Genomic DNA, 15,596 nt, shown 5'->3' on the forward strand with positions numbered 1-15,596 from the left:
GCCGCTACAGAAGACCTGGCCTGGCTCTGGGGCCAGAGTGAGAAACAGACAGGAGAGCTGAGCCGTGTGACCCTGGCTGTTTATTCCACGTTAGGTCCTGGGGCCCTGGGCTGGTGCAATCCCCGGGGCCGCAGGGCTCGTGGCCTTGGTGGCTTCTTTGGGGTGTAGTGGGAGGGCTGAGGGGCTGAGGCTGGGGGACAGGAAGTAAAGTGCTTGCAGGGCTCTCGTGGCTGGGTCCCCACCGCCCTCCCTTGGGATGTGCAAACAGGACTCTTCTGGGGCCCAACCAGCCAGGCCTGGGTGAGGGGCACTGTCCCCGATGGCCCTGCTGGGGCATCCAGCTGGGCTGGGGGCCTGGACGGGGGACGAGTCCGGAATGTACTGTCCGCTGATTGTCTGCTTGGCGGCCGGGTCAGCTCTTCCCAGCAGCAGGGGCCGAGGGCTGGCTGCCCGCGCGCCAGGCCCTCACCTGCGGAGCCGCTGCAGCTGGGGGAGAGGCCGGGTTCAGGGCCGCCATGGCACCCGGTGCCCACCCGGCCCGCGGGGCACTCACCTCATTCTCGACCAGGTTCCGCCGGTACAGTGCCTCCTTGGCGGCGTCCTGGGGGATGGGCGGTCAGTGGGCAGTCCTGCCCCCCCAGCGCTCCCCCCGCCCAGCCCACCCCGCTGCCCAGTTCACCCGGCTGCCCAGCTCACCCTGCTGCCATCGTTGCCCAGGCGCCGGGCGGCCTCGGTGTAGAACTGCAGCTGGCGCTCTAGCTGGGCCGCGTACTCTGCAGATCGTGGGGGGCTCAGGGTGCAGGCCGGCCCTCCACCTGTCTGCCCCAAGCCCCTAACCTTGGGGCATCTGGGTGCCCACTCCATGCCCTGTACCCCACGCCCCTGTCCCTCCAGATGCCGGTCCCCAAGCCCCTGTTGCGCACTGTCCCCTCTGGAGCCCTACCCCTCCGGAGGCTGGCACCCCCCTGCTCCAGCTGTGCCCTCTGCCACTGGCTGCGCTGCACGATGTCCTGGTACTGCTGGGCCACCTCGGGGGGCACCGGCCGCCGCGCCTGCTTCAGGGCCAGGATCTGAGGGCCCAGAAGGTGCCTTGAGCGTCCAGCCTGGACCTGCAGCCCCCGGGACCAGCCCGAGCCCCACGGGGCGGCACCCACCTTCCGTTCCAATCGCTCCTGGTCGAAGGCCAGCACACTGAGGCTGTGCAGGGGCCGGGCCGACCTGGGGGGAGGGAGGCAATGCGGGGTCGCTCCACCCCACCCCACGGGTTCCCCAGGCACTGGGGACACACGCCAGGCCCACCCCAGTGCTGCCGGGCTCACAGCCAGGCTGGTAGATGGCTGCACACCCGGGCCACTGTGTCAGGATGGGTTCCTGCGGGAGTCAGCGGCAAGTTGGGACCCAAAGGAGGAGGCAGAGTTGGGCAGAAGATGAGGAGGCAAGGGCGGGCAGGGGTGGCGGTGCTAAGGGCACGAGAACACAGGAGCTCAGAGGCCAGGGAGAACCAGACATGGCCTCCAACAGGAGGGAGTGGGAGAGAGAAGCCGGGATATTCCGGCAATGGTCAGATGGCAGAAGGTCTTAAACATCAAGGGAGGGGTTTAAACTGGATCCTCCAGAACAAGGGTGCTAGGAAAGGTGTTGAAGCAGGACAGGGACACGGTCCAATCTGTGCCTGATGGGGACCATCCAGAGGGACTGATATGAAGCCACCTACCTGTTCCCTGGCTCCCTCGAGGGGGCAGGAATGGGCGGTGCCCTCCCTTTAGGCCCAGTGACCTGCTGCAGGGGACAGAGTCCTGTGAGTCTTGAGTCCCCTGAGCCAAGCCCCCTCCCTGGGTGCCGGCGGGCAGTGTCTCACTGTGGGCACAGCCGCTGGCACGGGGTCGATCACCAGCCACCTCTCAGTCGTCGTCTCCAACTGCTGAGTGGTCAGTGGCTCCCGGATCCGGACCATCACCTCCAGCCGCCCCCCTGTGGGCCGGCGACCGTCAAGGACCTGGGTGGAGTGAGGGGACACTGGCAGTGGGAAGTAGGCAGGTCTGGGGGACCAGGGCCAGGACCCGGGAGAACCAGGGCGATTCCCACGACACTGCCCGGGGACGCGGAACAGCTGTCCACGGGGCAGCGGTCCTGGGTGCACGCGGCCGGGCAGTGGGGAGGCCTGGGAGGAGGGACTTTGGGTGTCTCAGAAAAGGCACCCCTCACCTCGAGGATTTCCCGGACCTCGCAGGCCGTCTCCAAGGCGTCCAGCTTCAGCTGGGCTGTCCCCAGCACGCGGTCGGTCTTGAACAGCCCCCTGTGGGCGGGAGCAGGACCGTGGGTTCAGGGCCGCGCCACCCCCTCCCGCTCCGCCCTGAGCCCTGCGCCCGGAGCTCACCCCTTGTGCACCACTTCGAACTTGATGCCTTTGGTCTGGATGGCCCTGCGGAAGCCGCGGTGGCCGCGGTTGATGCCCAGCTTGAACTGCTCCTTGAATTCTGTGGGGGGTGGAGGGGGAGGAGGTTGGGGGCCAGACACCAAGGGGCCCCCTGGGTAGCGGGGCGGGGCGCCCTGGCTCACCGGGAGAGTCGGTGTTCCTGACCACGCTGGTCTTGTCTTTCTGAGCTTCCTCCTGGGTCGGGGGCGGGAAGGTGGTCAGCACCCAGGGCCGGCCTTGGGCTTCCCCTGGGGCTGGGGCCCGCCCCGAGGCTGCCCACCTACCACATTGGGATAGGGGAAGTCGAACCGCACAAAGATGTCCAGGTCGCCGGGGGACAGCCCTGCAGGCAAACAAGGGTTCCAGCGGGGCAGAGAGGCGGTCCCTGCCCCCAGCCCCCGCCTCGACCCCTCACCTGGGGGCGTGGGCAGGTTGATGCCCTTCACGATGAAGAGGAGCATGTCGCTGCTGCTTAGGTCGGAAAAGATCCTTCCGGGCGGGAAACAGGCACCTCAGCCGGGGTGGCCCTCACTGAAAACCCCGCCCTGGCCACCTCTAGAGTCACAGACCAGTTCTCCCTTCAGCTCTGCCACTGCCTGACTTCTGGGTCTTTCTTTGGTCTGCATGCACTTATTTGGTACCTACTATGTGCCAGCCAGTGCCCTTACTGTTGGGGAACCTTCCCTTCTATTAGCAGTATTTCTTGAACTCCCCACTATGCACCCACCAGTGTCCTTGCTGTTGGGGACATCCTCTTAAGCACCTAGTAGGCACCCCTACATGAGGTGAGATGTTCCCTTAATATTCCTTGAGTCCTACTGAGTGCCACTGAGCACCCTTGCTGCTGGGTCTTCTTTCATCAAACAACATTTCTTGAGCACCTACTACACCCCCAGCACTGACTTAACTGTTGTGGAAATGTCTCTTAATTTTCTTGAGTCCTACTATGCGGTAGCTAATGCTTTAGCTGCTGCAAGACTTCCCTTAATATTCCTTGAGTCTGACTATGTGCCAGTCCGGTTGCTAGCTGCTGGGAGACCTTCCTTTAACATTTCTTGAGTACCTACTGTGTGCTAACCAGTGTCCTAGCTGTTAGGTGGCCTCTCTTCATGTGACAATATTTTTGAGTACCTACTATATGTTAACCCATGCCCTAGGTGCTACGGGACCTTTCCTTCACTTATTATTATTTTTCTTCTTGGTTGTAGTTGGACACAATAGCTTTATTTTATTTATTTAATTTTACATGGTGCTGAGAATCGAACCCAGCACTTTGCATGTGCTAGGCAAGCACTCTACCACTGAGCCCCAGCCCTGCACTTACTATTTCTTGAGTCCTACTATGTGTCAAGTAGTGCCCTAGGTACTAGGGGCAAAGAAGTAAACGAGACAGACCCCCATCCAGGGGGGGGGTCTGACTAACTGAGTGGACAGATGCCCAGTGAACACAATAACAGAACTAGAGAAGAATTCAAGACTCCAAATAGGGGACAGAGCAGAGCTCACTCAGGAGGGGCTGCTCTATACAGGGTGACCAAGGAGGGCTCCCAGGGGAGGTGACAGTATAAGGACACTGGATATCAAGAAGGAGTGACCCCGAGGCCTGGGGAAGAGGGCCTGGGCAGAGGCAGCAGCTGGTGTGAAGGCCCTGGGCCGACGCAGGCATGGTGTGGAGGAGGGACCCAGGGAGATGGCCACAGAGCTCCGGGAGGGGGGCAGGTGAGAGGCAGAGGTGAGGTGACAGGGAGACAGGGGTGGGCTCTCCCAGTGTGGCAGGAACCCCGAGGCTCAGCGGCCAAGCCTAACCTCATATAGTCAGTGGGGAAATGGCACCGTCCCTCAGGGGCAGGAGGACTTAACCAATAGCATCCAAGCACAACATGTGCGGTCTCTTGTGAGCTCACTCGGCCCCCCAGGGGCAAGGTGCATCTTTACGACGATCGCGTTAGCGAAAGTGCCTGTCACCCCCCACAGCCCTTCACTGGAACCTTGTGCCTGCCCCAGGGTCTTTGCATGTCCTGTGCTCTCCCCTCCCCGCCAAACTCTTCCAGAGCTGAGTCCTAAACCAGCTTCCAGAGAGCAAGCTCCTCCCCAGGGGTGTCCCAGGTGGGGACAGGGGCCTTACTTGATGATGTTAAATGTTCTCTGCTCGAATCGGGCGGCGGGCGTTGGGAGGCCCCGGGCGAAGGCCTGCTTCAGAGTCTCCATGCTCTGCTTGCAGCCCTCCGCCAGTTTCTCAAACCTGCGGCGAGAGGCCCTGCTCAGGCCCCGTCTCAGCCCGGGGCCGGGGCTCGATGGCCTGGCAGGAGCCGCGCACTTACTTGCTGGCCTCAGCGATGTTGCCCAGGTGGGTGAACTGGTTCGAGTGGTTCAGGCACATCTACGAGAGCAGAGGCAGTGAGGCTGGGCGGGGGCCGCAGACCGGGCGGGGGTCTGCAGGCCGGGTGGGCTGGCCAGGCGGGCCTCACCTCGTGCTGCTGCCTGATCAGCTTGGTGAGCTCGCCATAGCGCCGGGCGGCCTCCTGAGACAGGCCTGGGCCGGGCCGCTGGACCAGGACAAAGTCGTCCTTGTTGACAGGAGCCGGCGGCACCTAGGGAGAGAGGCTCATGGGGACAGGCCTGTGCTGGCCACAGCATGCCCATGGAGGGCTCTGCAGGACTCACTCCTCTCTGGAGGCCACCCTTGCCTGCTGCTGCACCCCCTCCCTCTGGACTGGCCACATGGCCCTTCCGCTGACACAATGAAGCTGTCCCTGTCATCCAAGCCATCTTTACAGAGCCCCTACTGTGTGCAGGCCCAGCTCTGGGGCTGAGGACACAGCAGTGAACAAGAGAGACTCAAATCTCTGACTCAGCAGGAGACTGACATTGTCTGGGGAACACAAACCTCGCGGTGCAGTAACAGAGAGCAGACGCTTCGGGAAGGATGACATTGGGAGGAAGAGCAGGGGTTCTGGTTAAAGGGAGGGATTTTGGATGGGAGGTGGGAGCAGCCTTCTGGCAACTTCAAGAGTCTTCAAGAGGCAGGAGGGAGCCGAGTGGGGCGGGGCACATTCCAGGGAGAGGACAGCATGTGCAAAGGCCCCGAGACTGGAGTGTGCCTGAATGTGAGTGACAGCTGGAGAACAGGAGCAAAGCAGCAGGTGGAAGAGACGGGGAGGGAGGTGACAGAGTACATCATGCAGGGTCCCTCGGGCCACAGTAGGGGGCCTGTACTTATTGTGTGCTCCTGTGGTCTCCCTACTAGGACAGCGGCTCCACGAGGTGGGGACTTTTGTCTGGCTGCTCAAAGCTCTGTCCCTGTGCCCAGCATAGGGCTGGACACCTGGTATGAGCTCCGTAAATATTTTCCACTGTGGTTGCTGTTTCACGGCCAAGGAGTCCTGGCTGACCGGAAGGCAGGAGTCACTGTCCCTGCTTCCACAAGGAGGGAAATGATGCTCAGAGCAGAGCGAGCAGTCCTTGCTGGGGTGGCAGAGTCCGTTAACTGCCCCCCACCACATGGGACCCCCTTGCCTGGTACAGGAGTCAGGCACAGAGTGACTCAGCAGGAGACTACATGTCCCAGGCTCCTTTGCAGCTAGGTGTGGCCATGGGACAATCCTGGCCACTGGGAGACAAGCAAAGGTGATGTCACTTCCTTATAGGAAACTGCTCTGCCTTTTTCTCTCACTGCTTCCCAAGGGCTGGAGGCTGGAGGGCAGTGAGCCACTTGGATCATGTGTCCCCAGCGTGGGGCAGAGCAACAAGAGGGACGGAGGCCTGGTCCTGGAGGCCCTCTTGTTTAGGGCTCCACCTGCGCTGAGGGTTCTGTGCAAAAACCATGTCTGCCTCGCCCTGGCTGCTACCTTGGGGTGGCCTATTTGTTACAGCAGCTTAGCCTTGACCCTAACTAATACATCCAGATCCCACAGCTGCCAAGGGGCTGCAGCCTGACCAGTGGACACCTGGGCGGTTCCCCTGGGCCTGGAGGGTTCACCTTGGCGATGTCCACGGGCAGCCCGTTGCGGGAGGCCTCCAGCATGGGCTCCAGCCCCTTGGCCTGGCGCAGGTGCATCTTGGCACCCTCCACGTCGTTCTTCTGCTTGGCGCGCAGAGCGGCCTGCAGGAGTTGCTTCTTGCGGCCCTCCAGGAAGGCCAGCTGCTGCTGGGCTGTGGGCAGAGAACCTCGGTGGGCCGCCTGGAGGGCCACGAGCAGGCAGCCGGGCAGGGGGGGCGCTCACCTCTGTTGGACGTGGCTTTGGGGGCTGCTTTGGCTGTTGGCGCTGATCCTGACTGGGGGGCCTTTGGGGGCGGGGCCTTGGGCTGGGCCGCCGGGGTTGAGGAGCCGTCTTGCTGCTGAGGGGGAAGGAAGTGAGCTTCCAGGGCCGTCAGAGCCACTCCCAGGTCGGCCGACACCAGCAAGGACCTGGTGTTTAACACCCACGACCTGGCGCCTGGTGGTCCTCAGCAGCCCTGGAGGCAGGGGTCCTGACCATGCCCACTGTCCAGCTGAGGGGGCCGAGGCTCAGAGCAGAATCCCTGCCCACAGCCAGGAAGTGGGGGCGCGGGGCGTGAGGCTGGTCACGCTTGGGACTCCCAGGACTTGCCCCCTGCCACCCCCCGCCTCAGCCAGGCCTGCCTCTCACCTTCCTCTGGGCCTCATCCTCCTCGTCCTCTGGGCCTTCGTCCTGGCTGGCCAGCTTCATGGCCGTCTCCAGGACCCCCACCAGGCTCTGCTGGGCAGGCTCACTCGCCTCCAGGCCCTGGATGGGAGGAAAGCCTGCCCGGCCGGCGGAGGCACCGTGAGTGGGGTGGACACGGGTCCCCACCTGAGGAGCCCGGGCCTGTGGTCTACTCTGAAGCCAAGGAAGGAGCTGCTGCTGGGCCTGTGCGGGACCACCATTCCCACCGCCCTCGGCCCAGCGGCCTCCCTTCCCAGGCCCCAGGACTCCACGGGACTCCAAGAAGCAGGTCCTGGGGTGTCCCCTGTGTGAGGAGGTGTGCGGGACACTGGGGGTGATCTGGCTGGAGGCCTCCAGGATAAGGGGGGCCTAAGATGTGGACAGATGGCCACCCTCATGGGGGACCCACAGCAGCTCTGTCAACTGAAGAGGTTCCTGGCCCTCGGGGCTGGGGAAAGCCAAGTGAGCGGACGGCCAGCGCCAAAAGACTGGGAAGCAGGTGGGGGGCGGGGCACGGCAGTGGGCAGGGGGTGGTGTCCAGACGCCCCCAACTCCAGCGCTTGCCAATCTCCCTGGCAAACGCTTCTATCAGGACAGACTCTGGCCCACCCTCTGAACCAGGCTTGCAGAGGTCCCCAAGTGTGGCTGGCTGCCGGCTCCCTGAGCCAGGAGACGGGCAGAGCCTACCTGGGGGCACCGGCAGCTCAGCCACGTCCACGGCTCGGCCCGCCTTGTGGGCTCGGATCGCGTCTTGGTATTGCTGTGGGACACACAGGTGTCAGGGCACCCGAGCGAGGACCCCGGGGCTGCCCACCATCCCCCACGCACCTTGACAATGCGCTCATGCATGCGGGCCTTCCGCTGGTCACCCTTGGCCTTGGCCTGGGCTGCGGCTACATGGTATCGCTCCATCCGCTGCTCCAGGGCCTCCAGGAGGGTCCGCGGGGGCGGGGGAACCTCTGGGCCGGACATTGGAGGGCAGGTTAAGGGTCCAGGGAACAGGAGCTGGTCTTGCGCAGGCCTGCCCACCCGAGGGCCCCTGCAGCCTACCTGGCGTGGTGGGTGCTGTGGCAGGAGCTGGAGGCGGCGGTGTTGGTGACGGTGGGTCTGGGGGCAGCTGGTCTGGGGACAGAGAGGTCCAGTCCAACAAGAGGCCTGCTTGACAACCCTGACCCCCACCCAGGCTGGTGGGACTGAGTAACAGGCAGCAGCATCAGGCTGTCCCAGAGGGTGGGCTCGGTGGGTCCTCACCAGGTGGAGGGGGCAGGCGGGACAGGTCCACGGGCTCCCCTCGGCTCAGGGCCTCCAACACGGCATCGAAGCTCTGGGAGAAGGAAGCGGGGATCAGGGGAGAGGCTGCAGTGGGGCCCCCTGCCACACAACAGAGGTGTCCCGGCTCCAGCCCCTCCTCGCACCGTCCTTTGGATCCTCCTGCAGTGCCCGTGCCCTTACCGAGCAGGTAACCTGAGGCTCCACAGGGACAGCCCCGAGGGCCGGCCAGTGGCCAAGCAGGACTCAAACGTGGGCCGCCTGACTCCGCAAGGAAGCACCCTGCCCTCCCCTCCCCCACTGTCAGGTGGGACGCACCTTGGCCACGCGGAAGTATCTGGTGGCGCCAGCTGTGTCTCCCTGCTGCTTGGCGTGAAGGGCGGCCAGCTTGTACTCGCGCTGGTGGCTCTGCAGCTGGGCCAGGGGGCCAGGGCTGCAGGGGCCTGAAGGAGAGAACCGAGTACCAGAAGCCGCGGGCCTGGGCTCACCCACGGCTACGACGGTCATGGGCCCACTTTACAGCTGCCTAAACTGAGGCTCTGAGAGGGACGCTGCCTCCCCAAGAGCACGCGTCCTGGAGAGAGCACGGTGGGACCAACCCCAGGCCCAGAAGGCTGTACAGCCACTGTAGTTTTGTCCCCAAGAGAATTCTAGAAGATTTATGAATGCTCACATTTTTGACATCTGTCATTTTTGATCTTTTTTTTTTTTTTTTGGCACTGGGGATTGAACTCAGGGGCACTCAGCCACTGAGCCACACCCCCAGCCCTGTTTGTATTTTATTTGGAGACAGGGTCTCACTGAATTGCTTAGGGCCTTGCTAAGTTGCTGAGGCTGGCTTTGAACTCACGATCTACCTCAGCCTCCCAAGCCTCTGGGATTACAGGCGTGGGCCACCGCACCTGGCTCATTTTTTTTTTTTTAATCTTAAGTTTAACAAGTATACAAGGGGGGCTGGGGCTGTAGTCAGCGGCAGAGCGCTTGCCTAGCATGTGTGAGGCACTGGGTTCGATCTTCAGCACCACATAGAAATAAATAAAGTGCCTATCTACAACTAAAAATATTTTTTAAAAAAAGTATACAAGGTTCTTACACCTAGCATCTTACAAATACTGACATTTAGAAATGGTTCTGGGTATGGAACCCAGGGCCTGACACATGTTAAGCACACACTCTATCACTGAGCTACATCCCCAGACCCAACACCATTCTTTTAAATCTAATATATGTGACAAACTTAGTGATTTCAAACTCAGCAACATTCACTTATTTTGTCTATTTTAAAATATTTTACTGGGAGCAGTGGCGCACACCTAGAATCCCAGGAGTTCGGGAGGCTGAGGCAGGAGGATCAAAAGTCCAAAGCCAGCCTCAGTAAGGCCCTAAGCAACTTAGTGAGACCTGTCTCAAAATTAAAAAATAAAAAACACAGGCTGGGGATGCAGCTCAGTAGTACAGCCCCAGGGCTCAGTGCCAGGTACCTGTCCCTTCCTTGAAAATATATAAATGAAATAAAATAAAATTTAAAACATGAAGATATATAAATCTTAAAATAACACAAAATTTGCCATCTTCCATTTTAACCTCTTGTGTGTGTGTCTGCGTGGTGTTAGGGATGGAACCCAAGGGCGCTCTACCACTGGGCCACATCCCCAGCCCCCCCTCCTTTTTTTTGGACACAGGATCTCACTAGTTGCCAAGGCTGGCCTTAAACTTGCAATCCTCCTGCCTCAGCCTCCTGAGTAGCTGGCTTACGGGCGGCGTCACCAGGCCCACTTGAAAACATTTTTAAGTATAAAAGTCAGTGGTGTTGACTGCGGTCACACTGTGCAACCATCACAGCCGCCCATCTCCAGAACCTTCTCATCTTCCCAACTGAAACTCTGATCCCATTAACCACTGTGTCCCTGCACCCGTCTGGCAGCCACCATTCCGCGTCCCATCTCTACCCCAAGGACTCCGCCAGGGGCCTCCTAAGCATGGACTCCGGGTGCCTGCTCCGTGACTGACCTGGTCACTCAGCACACTGTCCTCACAGTGCACCACATCACAGCCCACACCAGGACCGCCTTCCTTTGAAGGCTGAATGACAGTCACGGTGTGGAAGGACGAACTCTACGTATAGGAGGGGGCCTACACACAGCCCCCCCACCAGGTGCTCCCTGGCCCTGCCCGCGGCCTACCTGGGGGCAGCTGGGGCTTAGCCGAGCCTGGGGCTGAGGCTGGGGCGGAGGCAGGAGGGCTCTCCCGGGTGACCCTGGGCTCCGGGGTGGGTGGATTTGTGGGGACCAGCGGGGGAGGTGCTGGCATGTGGCTGGGTGTAGCTGCTGGGCCCTTTCCTACAGCCACAGGTGGCGGGATGTCCCCTTCATCGATGGCATTGCCCTTCTGGACGGAGGCCAGCAGGTTTTCCAGCGTCTGGGGTGAGGCACAGGCAGGGTCAGGGGCCGGAGCCTGGGGCTGGGGCTTGTCCCAGACCTGCCTGCCCACTCACCTTGAGCCCCCGGTCGTAGCGCCGCGTCTTGGCGCTGTCCCCAGCTTGCCTGGCGCTTTCGATGGCTGACTGGTAGAGGGCCAGGCGCTCCTGCAGGGTGGCCTCCAGCCCCAGGTGGGGGGCCGAGGGCTTCGGCTGCGGGGGGCCGGGCACAGTCTGGGTGGTGACCCTCCTCGGCTTCCCCTCGACCCTTCCTGGCACTGACACACGTCCCCTCGGCCAGCCTCCCCCACCCAGGAGGGCAGAGACCAGGGTCTCCACAGGGAGAACTTGGGCGCAGAGGTTCCTGTCACCTGTAAAGTCACGTGCCTGAAGAGGCCACTGGTGAGCCCTGACTCTCAGACTGAGGGGGGGCTCGAGGGAGCTGTACCTGGGCCACAGGTGGCGGGGGCTCTAGAACCTTCTCGTCTTCCCCAAGGACCTCGTTTAGCTCCGCCTGTGGGAGAGAGCCAGGGTGGACACGCAGCCGCTGGACGGGGCCAGGGAGAGGCCTCCCCGGGCTCGGTGCTCACCAGCAGCGCGTCGTCGGCCTCCACGTCATCGTCGTCCGTCCCCTCCTCCTCCTCCTCGTCTGGGTCTCGCATACACAACCTGGCCATCTTCTCAATGGCCTCCATGGGCAGGGGACCTGGTGGCAGGAGGCCTCCGCTAGACCCTTGTCCCCTAAGGTCCCCAGCCTCCCATCCCAGACACCCAGGCCCTGAGGGCACAGAGGTCAGCAGCGGGGCAGCAGGTGCCTTTCCTGCCCTTCACGGCACCCCAGTGTCCTTGAGCCCTCCCTACACCATGCCACCCTCTTGCCACACCGACCTCCCTGGACTCATGTCTTCTTTATCCAGCTCAGTTCTGGGGCCAGGCTACCTGAGTTCAAATCCCAGCTCTGCAACGTTCTCCCTGTGTGACCTTGGGCAAGTCACCTCACCTCTCTGGGCTAGAGTTTCCCCAGGGATAACAGCTCCTTCTGCACGGGTAGATTGTGGGGACTAAAGGTAAACGAAGGTCTTAGAACGAACCACAGGCTCCCCTCATCCACAGAGAACACACTCCCAGGCCACTTGTGACGTCCGAAACCACGGATAATACCAAACCCTCTACCTACTAAGTATTTTCCTATGTGCCCTGAGCATTGCCACGTTAGCACCAAAACTTCTGTCCTTCCATGGTCTGTGCCCTCATGCCTGCTTTGTATCAGTACTCTTGTGCTTTGGGGCCATCCAGTGCAGTGAGGGCCACTCAGACACAAGCACTGTGCTGCCGAGAGTGCACCTGACAATCCAGATGGCTGCTCAGTGATAATGGGCGGGCAGCACACACAGTGTGGACACCCTGGACCAAGGGATGATTCACACCTTGGACAGGATGCTGGGGGATTTCATCACACTAATTAGGACACCGGGCAACTTGGCTTATGAATTGTTTGTTTCTGGAATCTTCCATTGATTATTTTCAGTTAACTGTGATTGACTGTGGGTAACTGAAACCACAGAAGAAAAACCATGAATCGGGGGGACACTGCACCCCTGGTCTCTTATTATTCACCTTATGCCCATTACTCAGAAGAGCTCTGCTCTGGAAACCTGCCTAGGAGGCTGAGCTGGTGGATGTCAGCTCACTGTGGGACATGAGACGCGGGGTTGGTCCCTGTGACCTTCTGGGCACAACCTAATTTTAACAAATATTTATTTTTTAGTTGTAGTTGGACACAACATCTTTATTTTATTTACTTATTTTTATGTGGTGCTCAGGATGGACCCAGGGCCTCGACCACTGAGCCCCAGCCCCAGCCCCTGGCACAACATTTTTACTACGTGATCAATACCCAACTTTGCTTTGGGTGCTTCTGTTTGAAGACACCTTGCTGAATATCCGTGCTGATTAGTGACCACTGAACACGCGGCCAACAGAACGTGAACTCTTGCACCTGAGTGAGGTTTATTGCTGCAAGTCACCCCACAGTCCTCTGTACTCCTGGGACCTGACACCAGCGCTTGGCCTGGGACCATTTTGAACAGTGAATTCACCAACAAAAAGCAGGAAAATGAGAAAAGCGTGGCACTGAACAGACCAGGAAGGACCATCGTTTACGACATAAGAGCCGAAACACGAAAGCTGAGCACCGCTTTGCTCCAGCTTCTGTGTAAGGGGCTCCAACTTTCTTACCACTCTTGAGGGTCCCCAAATCAAATACATTGTATCGAGGAGGCAGATCCATAAAGATGAGACCCACACGGAACAAGGACTGACTAGCAGCTAAAACGTCTGAAGGCTTTTTTAGCCTGGAGGCTCCAACTCTACTGAACCACTGAAGAGTCCTCTGCCCCCCCCCCACCTACCCCATGGCCTTTGCACCTGCTGTGACCCCTCCTGGAAACATGGCTAACTCATCACCTGGCTGTTGGTAAGTGGTTCCTGCAGGAATTCCACCCCAACTCACAGATCTCTCCACAGCTCTGTGCTTCCCCCACCCCACCCGAATCATGGGACAGAAAGTTAGAGGTTGGGACTGATGATAATACAGGTGTATTATGTGTCAGTCAGCTCTTGGGAAGGGCCTTAGGAGCCCTAGATTGACTCCTATAATGTAAACAAGTACTATTCCCATTTTACAGATGGGAAAACCAAGGCTGGCACAGATGACATGATGAGTAAGTGCTGGGATTCACATCCTCAGTCTGTGTCCAGAGTTGACTGCTTCCTCTCTCAGACCGTGCGCTCCAGGAGGGAACTCCCTGTTTTCCTTCCCCTGTCTACCCAGTGCCCAGCTCCAAGCTCATCCCACAGGAGGAGATCCAAAAATGTTCAGAAGTATGTTAAGCATCTTACCTTTGCCTCTGAGCTTCTCTAGGGCTGGGGGCTGACCCCCCACCAAGGCCAAGAACTCAGCCTCTAGTTCCTCATGGTTCACTCCATCCTCGGGGATCATTAAGCCATCTGGAGAGAGGTCGACCAGCAGGCCAAGCTGCGGGAACAACAAGGGTCCAATCAGTCCTTGGGTTGTCCTGCTTGGCCAGAGGCAGCCAGAATGAACCCAGAGTCCCCAGGGAAGGAAGAAAACAAAGTCTTCCTGGACAAGCCATTCCCTGGGGAGTGCCAGCAGGTCCAGACTGTAACAGGTGTCCCAAGATGGGCCTAGCCCTTTGGCACAGATCAAATGAGGCAAAGGGCAGGTGGAAAGACCTAGTTTTGTCCTCCGAACCTGCATCTGAGATGTGCGGCTATTCAAGTTCACCAAGGGAAGCAGACCGCACACCTTGCCCTAAGCAAAGCCACTCTGCACACCTGGGCTTTTCCTTCCAGCAGCCTCCAAACCCCGAGGGGGCTGTGCAGGAAGGTTGGGGCATCAAGAGCAATTAGAAGCTCTGGCAACACAGTCGAAGTTCAAAGTGGGCCTTGGCCACATACAACTCTCTTCCTATTCTGGTGAACGACATGATACTAGGGGTATGAAACTGCCTAGATATCGGTCAAAATCAGCCAAATGTTGGCAAATTACATATGTTCTATCTTCTAGGAATGATAGTGATAACATTTATTGAGTGCTATGTTCTAGCACTTTCCATAAACTATGCCAATGAATCTTCAGGACTGTCCTGTGAAACAGGGACTCTTCTGGGTCTCCATTTTACAGATGAGAAAACTATGACTCAGAGCTGTGAAGTTAAGCTGTGTAGGTGCCAGGAGGGAACTTCAGGTTGGACTCTAATAGCTGAGCACTTGGCCATGCCCTGGGCTCCCCCATCAAAGCTGAGATAAGTCAAACTCCTCCAGGTGTCTGGGGCAGGGAGGAAAGGGCCCAGTCACAGTCCTATGGGATAAGGGGTGGGATAAGGGATGTAGCTCTGGATGTGAACCTGGTGCTGGCCAGGCTGCTGATCCCTATGACCTTGGGTAGGTGTCTTCACCTCTCTGGGCCTTAGTGTGCTCACCCTTACAATGGGAATAAAGAGCGTGACCTGAACAGGCTGATGCAAGGGTTTGATGTGGCGGTCTGACTGCTGCCCCTCCCTGATTGGAGCTGTTGCGGCAACAGGTGGCCCTGAACAAGGGGTGGAGAGCCACGGGGGGGTGCAACGCCAGCAGGCCATACTTCGGGGGTTCAGGCCTTACCTGGGGGCAGGGACCCGGGCTCACCTAGGAGGCGGAGATGGGGCTTCCCTGGGGGGTGGGGCCCTCCCCTGAGCGTGTGACCGGGTGGGGAGGGGCTCCCCCGCCGGGCCACGGGGCGCAGACTCACCTGGCGGGCAGCGGCGGCGCCTCGGCTTGGGGGTCCCGGGGGTCCCTTCCTCTTGTGCATCTTCCAGACTGGATGCCCCGACCACCAGCCCCCCCCACCCGCGCCTAGCCTTGCCCTGCCTCCTCCCCCGGAGACTGTCGCCGCGCACGCGCCCTTCCTGAGCCCCGAGCCCCTCCTCGGCACTCCGCGCCCGCTAACCCCGCGCCCTCGCTACCCGGGGTGGCCGTCCCACTTCCGCCTCGGCCTTCTGGGGCCGCGACACCGGAGCGCGGCCACTGGACTAGCCGGGCCCGCCTCACCGAAACTACAATTCCCGGCAGGCAGTGCGCGGGCGCGCGGGCGCGCATGCGCCTGGCTGAGAGCGGAGGACCTCGCCTCCCCGGCTCGGAAAGGAGGCGGAGCATGCGCGGGTGTTGGGTTCTGGTAATGCGCACGCGCGGGGCGGGGCCTCGTGAGGCGCGGGAAAAAAGGTAGGGCGCGCGCAGGCTTGAGGGGCGCAGGCGGCCCTGTGATTCTTAA

At 60.2% G+C, this 15,596-nt stretch overlaps 1 protein-coding gene across 4 annotated transcripts; it reads right to left on the minus strand.

The window, feature by feature from the left end:
• Window positions 1-61: 61 nt before the first annotated feature.
• Cc2d1a (coiled-coil and C2 domain containing 1A) lies at window positions 62-15,366 on the minus strand. Of its 4 annotated transcripts, none has more exons than XM_076847545.2 (29): window positions 15,078-15,366; window positions 13,667-13,802; window positions 11,356-11,471; window positions 11,214-11,279; window positions 10,844-10,978; window positions 10,533-10,767; window positions 8,668-8,792; window positions 8,332-8,404; window positions 8,131-8,202; window positions 7,909-8,039; window positions 7,768-7,840; window positions 7,045-7,178; window positions 6,640-6,751; window positions 6,396-6,568; window positions 4,885-5,007; window positions 4,738-4,796; window positions 4,542-4,658; window positions 2,832-2,905; window positions 2,701-2,759; window positions 2,560-2,611; window positions 2,378-2,477; window positions 2,206-2,296; window positions 1,859-1,996; window positions 1,715-1,776; window positions 1,155-1,218; window positions 944-1,070; window positions 697-773; window positions 554-601; window positions 62-486 (listed from the first exon to the last, which is right to left on the minus strand). In XM_076847545.2, exons 1-29 carry the CDS (start codon window positions 15,135-15,137, stop codon window positions 466-468), a joined length of 2,853 nt encoding a protein of 950 aa, XP_076703660.2. In that variant the 5' UTR covers window positions 15,138-15,366; the 3' UTR covers window positions 62-465. The 4 variants fall into 4 exon arrangements, with proteins under 4 accessions (XP_076703660.2, XP_076703641.2, XP_076703651.2 ...); XM_076847526.2 differs by having other exon boundaries at window positions 1,715-1,779; XM_076847536.2 differs by having other exon boundaries at window positions 6,640-6,754.
• Between the last annotated feature and the right edge of the window lie 230 nt (window positions 15,367-15,596).

Source organism: Callospermophilus lateralis, chromosome 1 (assembly GCF_048772815.1).
Source record: "Callospermophilus lateralis isolate mCalLat2 chromosome 1, mCalLat2.hap1, whole genome shotgun sequence".
Lineage (NCBI taxonomy): Eukaryota > Metazoa > Chordata > Mammalia > Rodentia > Sciuridae > Callospermophilus > Callospermophilus lateralis.